This window comes from Rhopalosiphum padi, chromosome 3, assembly GCF_020882245.1.
Source record: "Rhopalosiphum padi isolate XX-2018 chromosome 3, ASM2088224v1, whole genome shotgun sequence".
Classification (NCBI taxonomy): Eukaryota; Metazoa; Arthropoda; class Insecta; order Hemiptera; family Aphididae; genus Rhopalosiphum; species Rhopalosiphum padi.
Genome location: NC_083599.1, coordinates 46,424,379 through 46,434,009, shown reverse-complemented (window position 1 = coordinate 46,434,009; position 9,631 = coordinate 46,424,379). Strand labels below are relative to the sequence as shown.

The 9,631-nt window shown below is 26.7% G+C and overlaps 1 protein-coding gene across 1 annotated transcript; it reads left to right on the top strand.

Annotated features, from left to right (window-relative positions):
* Positions 1 to 1,946: 1,946 nt before the first annotated feature.
* Positions 1,947 to 3,290, top strand: LOC132925137 (uncharacterized). Its single transcript, XM_060989558.1, has 3 exons — positions 1,947 to 1,956; positions 2,843 to 3,077; positions 3,161 to 3,290. Exons 1-3 carry the CDS (start codon positions 1,947 to 1,949, stop codon positions 3,288 to 3,290), a joined length of 375 nt encoding a protein of 124 aa, XP_060845541.1.
* Positions 3,291 to 9,631: the final 6,341 nt, after the last annotated feature.

Below are 9,631 nucleotides of genomic sequence, written 5' to 3'. Positions count from 1 at the left end.
GAACGGAAAATTTAGAAGACAATAATTTATTATCTATTTATCAACATAGCAATTTTATTAATGATGTTGTTGCTTATATTTCAGGATTTGTTGTTCGCAAAATAAAAAAAACAATTTTATGTGATATATGTGCTGCAGAAATAGAAGTCGGATCATCAGAATCAAAACTTTTGGATTGTAAGAATCGAGGTGGACTAATCATGATGCTAGTCATGATGTTATTCAAATTTGTAAAATTGCTGAGCGCACCATCAGACAATTTAAAGCAATTGACAAAAGCAATGTTATTAGGTACACGCAAGGTGGATATATCATATATATATATATATATATATATATATGATATATCCCCCTTGGGTTTCCAATGAGCTTGTTTTATTTTTAGTACATATATGATATATATTAATTATTTTTGGATTTTCCATATAATCAAAATTTTTGGTAATCCGTTTTATGAATTTAAAATTTAAAAATACGGTATACCGGTATATCGACCTATAAAAAGTACACATTTTTGAAAAAAAAAGTGGCAAAACAAAGACATTTTCTTCCATGAATTCGCTCATTGTCTGTCTCTCTCACACACATGTTGGCTTCAATGTATTACATGTAAAACGGCTATCATTCCTGGTCTATTCTATTATATGTCTATGTGTGGAAGCATCGGTATTCAGGCTGCCAACCGTTACTGCCATTCGTTTAGGAATTAAAATAATAACATAATTTCGAGTTTTGATGTGGTTCCGTCGTTTTGTTGTAGAATGATGATCATGGTAATACAAGTACACCGCACATGCGCACAAGAACTATTGGATTTTACAATTCTTAGATCATTTACAAGTATAGCATATGATCTAAGGAACAATCGTTGTAACCATGAACATTAGAATTCCCTATGTTGTACATGTAAAAACGCCATCGTTACGCTCCGGACGCGCATTCTGGCGGAATGCGATAATTACGGACCACGTTTTCTGGCTTCGTCGGGCCGTGTTCGGCGTCCTTTCTCTAATGTTCATGGTTGTAACATTTTTAAACGTGCGCCATATTAATACTCATACAGCCAATGGGGTCAACTTACTCGCCACGAACAAGCATGTTACCAACGTGACTGCGCGACACCCGAAACCATAGACCTATAAACTAATGGACCGCGCGTAGAGAGAGAAAACGTCAATCAACATTGAGCAAAAGAGATAGAGCTACAAATTGTGAAAAACAGTGTTACCATTATAACAAAACTAATTTATAGGTCTATGCCCGAAACTACATTCAGGTCGGTCGAGCGGTGCCGTCTCTCCGCAGCCCACCGACTTGCCGTCAGCCACCATTTCCGTAATCCGTTGTACTCGTCTGACGCGTCGTCCGCACTTCGAACCGTCGACAATCTTTCGTTTTTATTATTTTAAAACCTTTGTTTTCTTGTCTTTTATACATTTTTAAAATATATTCGTCAATAACCTACTCGAGTTGGTGTTCTTTTAGCCTATAGGTTCACCTCCATAGTAGCTAAAACTGGTTACCTCGACGTGATATACTGCGCACTACCGCAGCTAGGAAAGACCGCACCACCCACCCGCATCTACATTCCACACGGAATGACGCGTCATTTTGTGTAAGGTCTATGCATAGCGCGGATTAAGGTATACTATAATACTCGTATATCTAGTCCGTGCTACATAGTAAGATTTCCAACATTTTAAAATCAACGTTAAAGAACAACAAAATAATACGTCTTACAAAAAAATTGTAGCTCAGGAAGTTATTTTAGTTGTGGACAATATCCAAATTTCGGCTATCGAGGTAAGTATTTATTTTGATTTTTGATGGTTCTGTTATCGAATTAAGTATACTTAATAATTACCTAGGTTTTCTTAATCCTTAACGACGGATTAATTGTCCGTACAACAGTACCATAGAAGTGCGGGATAATAGCGGTATTCAATATGACGGAAAGTGAGTAACAAAGACTGTTCACAACATCTGTAACGAAATTATACCCACTCTTATAGAACAGGTAAATTACTTAATTATTAAGCGAACATAGGTTAGATTTAGATCTTCATAATAACTTTGTTAATTTAAGTTAATTAAATAATAATAAAAAAATTGTATATTATATACAAACATTAAATATTGCTTTTTATCTGTAATTTTGTAACAATAATAAGGTATGCAGTAGGTACTTATTAATTTATTATTTCTGGTACAAATAGTCAAAAGACAAAAAAATAAAAATAAATATATCACCGCTTCTGTCAGGATTTAAACTATAATTATTTAAATTTTACTATTAAGAATAATTCTTAATTATCAAAAAATAAGATGTAATAACATATTTTATTATTATTTATGTTTTCTATTACGATTCATGGTTACAGATCAAAGAGCTATTGAATATTGATGCTCAAAAGCTATGAAGCAGGTGCTAGAAGCGATAAATTGCTCTTTACCAGAAATATATAAACATTCAATTGTTTTTTAAATTAGTCGTAATTATAAATTAACTTACTATTATAATTTTTATTTCAGGTACCTACTTAGCTTAGTTAACTGGAATCAAAGAAATTATAATTCTCGCACCAGCTTTTACAGTTATTAATAAACATCTTGCAAAAAATGATTTAGTTATACAAGAATTTATAATTTTACCTATAGGTAATAAAAAAAATATTAAATATTAGCTGAATTACCATGTATAGTTTGAAAAAAATTGTACTACATCCATTTATTTTCTTTCTTAGTTAAAAATGTAAACTTTACTTGTTTTAAATACAATAAACAAAACAATATTCAACTTTCAGTTTTTGTATTTAATTTAATTTAAAAAAATGTTAAATAGGAGCAAGTTCTTTCGAAGAAGGTTTTAAATTTGGATCTAAAGTATACTTCAAAACTAAGAATGTTATCAATAAAAGTTTTGGACCGCACACTATATATATTGCTGAAAACGGTGCTTTCATTGTTAATAAGTCAATCAAAGAAAATTTGCTCTTAATGATTACAGCTATTGAAATGGCTGGATGCAACGGAAAAGTTGTAATAGGAATCAATATTGCAGCATCTGATTTCTATGTGTAAAGCAATTAATTTTGTTTAATTTTTTTTTTATAAAATATTTAGTTAAATACGATTCAAAAAACTTTTATAATTTTTGTAGTAATGAAAAATACGACTTAAAAATCGAGTCGTGCATTAATGTCAAAAGTCAAGTCACTTCAACTGTAAATTTAATAAACAATTACCAAGAACAAGTTCCGATGGAAGATCTATTTCACCAGGTCCATTAGATGCATGGTCTGCGCTTACAGAAGTTACTACATTCAGGTTAATATGTGTTTTGTATTTAAAAAAATCGGACCTTAATTCTTAATCACAATGACACAATGGTTATCTTAATGTACGAATTCATTTAAAAATAAATAAATATTATTTACACTAATTACTAACCAATAACCATTTAATATTTATACTTTTACCATATATTATTATTATTTGTGTAGATATAGGAACTTAACTTTGAATTACATGTCATTCATTTGTCAAAAGTGTAACCATTCGAGCATTACAATAGTCAAAATCATTTTTTTCTTTTTTATGACTACGTTTTCACATTCCCAATAAAACACATTTTTCGTTGCTTATTTATAATCATGACATAACTATTAAAAAATACTTTATTTTTGATTATTTTAAATTCAATTTTTTTCATTTCTTCACCACAACTCAAGACACTACAATAAACATTCTTGACGGACATTTTAGAAATTCAACCAAGCTATAATCAATATTATATTTAGCTAGAGTGCATTTATCTTATTTTATTATTTGATATTTAGTTTATTTTTAATTTAACGATTGATAAAATGGTGATATAGCATATTATAATTATATTATACTATGTATTATGCTCTATAATCACATAGACTCTCACCTTATTATTTATCCTTACATTTTTTGTCTCACTATTTAGCTGTACCGTTTCCAGTTCGGAGCTAGATGTCATGTCGGCTCATAGGTTTTTAGGCTTTAAAGTTGTCAACTAACTTGATTCGGCCCATTGTCTGCCTCCTGTTTAGTTCACATTCAAATTCAATATGCATGGAAATATATTATCGTGTTGTAGTCCATCTGAAATATATGTTTTGAATTGACTATAATGAATCTTAATGATTATATTTTTGACTATTGTACCTATTTGTTTAGAATTTTTGAGCTGTTTCTTAATTTATTTTTTCGTTTGAGCCATAATTTACATTCACGACCATATCTATAACGTTTTATTAAATTAATTAATAACAAAAATCTTAACAAATTATTTAAAATTATAAAAAAAAACTTTTTATTAAAATTTAATTAGATGTAATAATAAAAAAAATAAGGCATAAAGTATAAAACTATTTTATATTCTTGTTTTTAGACAAACGATATTTGACTTCAACATAATGGTGCGAAAGCAAACATGATCCTCCCAATGAGACTGGAAAAAGTACACCTTAAGCATTACATCATGAATACTACAGAAATTGAATTGGTATCTTATATTAAATTAATTAATATCCTAAAATTCAATTTTAAAATCTACAATGTCAAAAGAAAACCGCCGTGGTACCTCATTAATAATGTAATAAGAATTTATTTAAGTATAAATCGTTATTAATAGTTAGATATTTAATAATTAACCTCAATTAAAAACATAAATGATTATTTAATTTGCTAATAAATATTATTAAAATAATAATCTACTAGCATAATATTCCATAGAATCCTTAAATATATTAATTGTTAAGTTATATTAATCATATAATAAATTAAGTAATATAATGTTTAAATTTAATTAATAATGTGAGAACTACATTTTTTTTTGCCGAAAGCTGTAGTAGTGAATAATACATAATTTGTATTAAACATATTTATTTCTTATTGATAGGAAATAGAGGGGCCAATAATATTATTATAAATAGTTATAAAATAATAATCTACTAGCATAATATACAATAAATTCCTTAAATATATTAGTTTTTAATTTATATTAATCAAATAATAAATGAAGTATTATAATGTTTTAATTTAAACGATAACTTAAGAATTATATTGTTTTTCTGTATTTGTGAATAAACCAAGGCAAAAATAAATGGTTCATTTTCAGAATCAATGTCGTCTGGTTCATTTTTAAAATAATGTTAAAATTTAAAATTAATTACTATAGATTAAATATTTATATATGTATAACCTAAGCAAAATGATTTATCATACTATACTACACGATACGTAATTCTAAAATATTTACATACTTATATAGCTTCTAAATTTAACTTAAGATATCATAACAACTAAGGGTTAATCGACCAAAAATAACAATGTTGGGGTAATTTGCAGGAAAACCTCGCTTTGGCTAAGCAGTAACTATCGATAAATCAGTAAACAATAATTTCATTATAAACTCTAAGTAAAATATAATATGTTTATATTTACGTCAAACTTGGCGATTCGTACTAGAGACTTAAATTATAATATAGATTTGTATTTACGTACATATCTATATAGTATAGTGACTATAATGATATTGTTCATATGATATTATTAAAAAAATAAAATATTAATAAACTATTATACATTTTTTACGATTCTCATCCCTCTCCCGTTTCGAATAATGTCATAATTACTAAGGGCCGATAAAACCAAAACCAACAAAATGGGTAATCTGCAGAATAACCACGTTTTGGGTGAGCAGATGTATCGTTATTGAGATCAATAATTCATATTGTTTACTATAATTTTCCTTAAAGTTTGTGTAAAATAAAATGTATAAAACTTATAAATCTACTTAAAATCTAATAATTTTAACATGGGCTTATGATTAAAATAGAGTCATGTGTATAATGAAAAAACAATTCTATTCTATTAATATCAAATTTTGGAATTCTCCTTACACAAAATAATGTGATAAAGCTACTAGAAACATTTAAGAACAATGCATTATTAAATGTGCTTTCTGTAGCCAGTTGTAATCCAATTTTTAGAAATTGTGTTACTCAATTTAATTTGCCAATTATGTGCCACTCTCCCGACTTGAATTAATGGTGTTTTATAATAATAAGCCACACAATTCAAGTAACGGATTGAATTATATTTATTTAAATTTTTTACCTTACCTATTATGATATTGTCCCATGCTCCTTTAAAAACTATAAAATATTTACTAAAAATAAGTGATTAATTACAACACTCTCCCTCTGCCGTCAAAATAAAAGAGAAACTGATAATTTTATAAACCCCTATAGTAGCAAACATCCGTGGTTCTGTTTTAGAATCACTGTAAGAGACCATTTCAAATCTATTTTTAAAATAATATGTATTAAAAGCTAAAACACGAACTTATTATTTAAAATTAACTACTATTGATTAAATATTTATTTATGTATAAGTTAAGCAAAATGATTAATCATACTATACTACACAATAAATTAATATAAAACATTTACATACTGATATCAGTTTTAAATTTAACTTCAGATAATATCATAACAACTTAGGGCTGATCAACTGAAAAAAACAAAGTGGCTAATTTGCAGGAAAACCACACTTTGGCTAAGCAGTTGTATCGATAAGACAGAGAACAGTGGCGTGGTGAGGGGGTTTTTCAGGGGCCTCGGCCCCTATTGGGTTTAATTTGGGTGGGTTGGTGGGTGGGTGGGTAGGTATATACTATATAGCCTATAGTTATAGATACCTAGGTAAAGTATAGGCGTGAAATAAATTAAATACCACCCATGGCATTTAAATTTAAGTGTTAATATTAATTTTAGATGGGTTGGTATTCTGTATTTCGTCTTGGGTCAAATAGTAGTTCGCCATGCCACTGAAATAAACAATAATTCCATTATAAAGCTCTTAAGTTAAATATAATATGTTTATATTTACGTCAAACTTGGTGATTCATACCAGAGACTTAATAAACTATAATATAGATTTGTATCTACGTACATTATGAAAAAAAAATTCATTGTGTGGTAATTCTTAATTATTATTATTATTTTTATTTTTTTATATCCTATTGCTTGTATTATATATTTTTTATCTATTATTTTTATTTTATTGTTTTATTATTTTATATCAAATTACTTGTATTATGTTTTATTGGATATTGTCACAATTACTACAAACCTTGTTTGAGACGAACAAAATATCAGAATTAGCCAAACTGTGGTGATTCTGAATACTATTATTGTCTACTTATAATTATTATTATTATTATTGTTATTATTGTTATTATTATGTTGTATATTTTGTGTTATCGCCGTGCGTTGTGCAGATCACGACGATATTTTTTACAATACAATCTATTATTATTATATTTTCTTATGTACGTTGTCGGCGTGCCTAATTATTTTATATTTTTTAACAGTCTAGTCCGCCTGCACCGTTCACTTAAGTTGGGCGCACGGAATTAGTATGAAATATAGATAGTTCAATATGGTTATTGTTTTTTATTTCTTTTTTTTTAAATGAACATTCTGACAAAATCGAATGATGAAGGTAACAACTCTCCCATCAATTGTAAAATTATGGAATTATTCTTAAATGACGTGTATCGGTGTACCATACAGAGATAATTCTACTAGAACAGTTTGAGATCAATGCATTGTTAAATATGCTTTATGGATTCTGTTCTGTAGACAACTGTAATTGATTTTTTAGAAATTTTGTTACACAATTTAATTTATTTTATTTTATTTATACATATTAATATTCCTTTCATACATACTATTTAATATACATCAATATTGCTCTTATATGGTGTAATAATTAAATATAATCATTGCATTTAACTATGTAACCCTTCTTAACATATTTATAAGTATAGCTGAAATCTGTACTTAACATTTTCAATAATTGTTACTTGTCATTTATACATACATATTTAAAAAAATATTTAAGGGTAAAAATTTAAAATAATTGTAATTTTTCGTATATCTATATATATATTATGTGTGTATTTAAAATAATGTTAAATAAATTATTTAAATTATATACAAATGATAATTAATTAATTATTTTAAATTTTTACCCATAAACATTTTTTAAATTATGTATGTATAAATGACAATGTTAAATACAGATTGCAGTTATACTTTTAGATATGTCAAAGAAATGTTACATAGATAAATGTAATGATTATTGATTAATGATTATATTTAATTATGTAAATCATAATAAATTAACAAATATTGTATTTAGTTAAATCGGGGCTTTTTTTTCGATTACCCGTCAGATATAACACCAAAATCATACATTTTAGTATATTTTATTTAATATTTAATTAAGATGTAACAATTTAAGTACGTATATGACTCTGTAAGTCAGACTGACTGCTGTTGTCCGTCATCCACGACGTCGTTGGTTTCTATTTTAATTTTTTGTTGTGTTGTTAAAAAAAATTATAGTTATCTTCGATGTTCTTTTATTTTTTTGCATATTTTTAAATTAGGTTGTCAATTAATACAAATATTAAAGTATATACACAAGTAGATAATTAATTTATAAAAATTCATTGACGAGTAAAAGAATATGTTGTTGACAACTACACAATGAGACTTATGCGTTTTATCAGCAATTACTATTTACTATTTTATTTTGGTTTTCATATCAAATCATTATTTAATCATACATTATATACCTAGTATAATACGAGTATTGAGTAGTATTGTGTTATACTATTATAATATGTAATACTAATACACGAACCAAGGGGGGCCGGTTGACGCTTTGGGGAGCAGAAGAATCGTTATTGAGATAAACAATTCATATTGTTTACGATAATGTTCCTTAAAGCTCGAGTAAAATACTACATATAAATCATATTATAAATCTACCTGAAACTTAATAATTTTAACATAGGCTTATGATTAAAATGGACTCATGATTCATGTGTATAATGAAAAAAAAATCCATTATATTAATATCAAATTTTGGAATTATTTTACATATACATAATACAATGATAAAGCTACTAGAAAAATTTAAGAACAATGCATTATTAAATGTGTTTTCTGTAGCCAGTTGTTATCCAATTTTTAGAAATTGTTAGCTGTTGTTGATGGTATACTATTGCGTCTTGTATTGTAATATTTTTCGGATTGATGGATCGATTTTAAATAATGATGAAATGGATTTTTACCTATTTTATTTAACTGAAAACTGTAAATAATTCAAATTTTTAAAAAAAATTGACTTAAACGAATTTATCGTAACAATATATTAATGATAGAAATAAGGTCAAATGTGTTCGTTGATATGTATGATTTTAGAATCAAATATAATTCATAATATGTGTACCTTATTTACATATTATGCCTTACAAGACGGACGTTGATTTAGTGGCCACCTATATTATTTTTATTATATTTATGTGTTGTATATGCGATATGCCGATGAATTCAGACTTACACAAAAATAACAAACAAATATTAATATTAACATTTCATTAAAAGACTGCGTTCAGTAATATATTACGTCAATGTTATCTTAACCTAGTTTTGGACAAATATATTATTTTTATGATCTTACCAACTTAAATTATACATTCGTATGTTTGTTTAATTATATCATTATTACTTTCTTAATATAG

Bases quoted from the DNA above. Each gene is read 5' to 3' on its own strand.
- LOC132925137 (XM_060989558.1), top strand. The intron at 3,078-3,160 runs GTAAAGCAATTA...TAATTTTTGTAG, and splicing joins GCAGCATCTGATTTCTATGT to TAATGAAAAATACGACTTAA.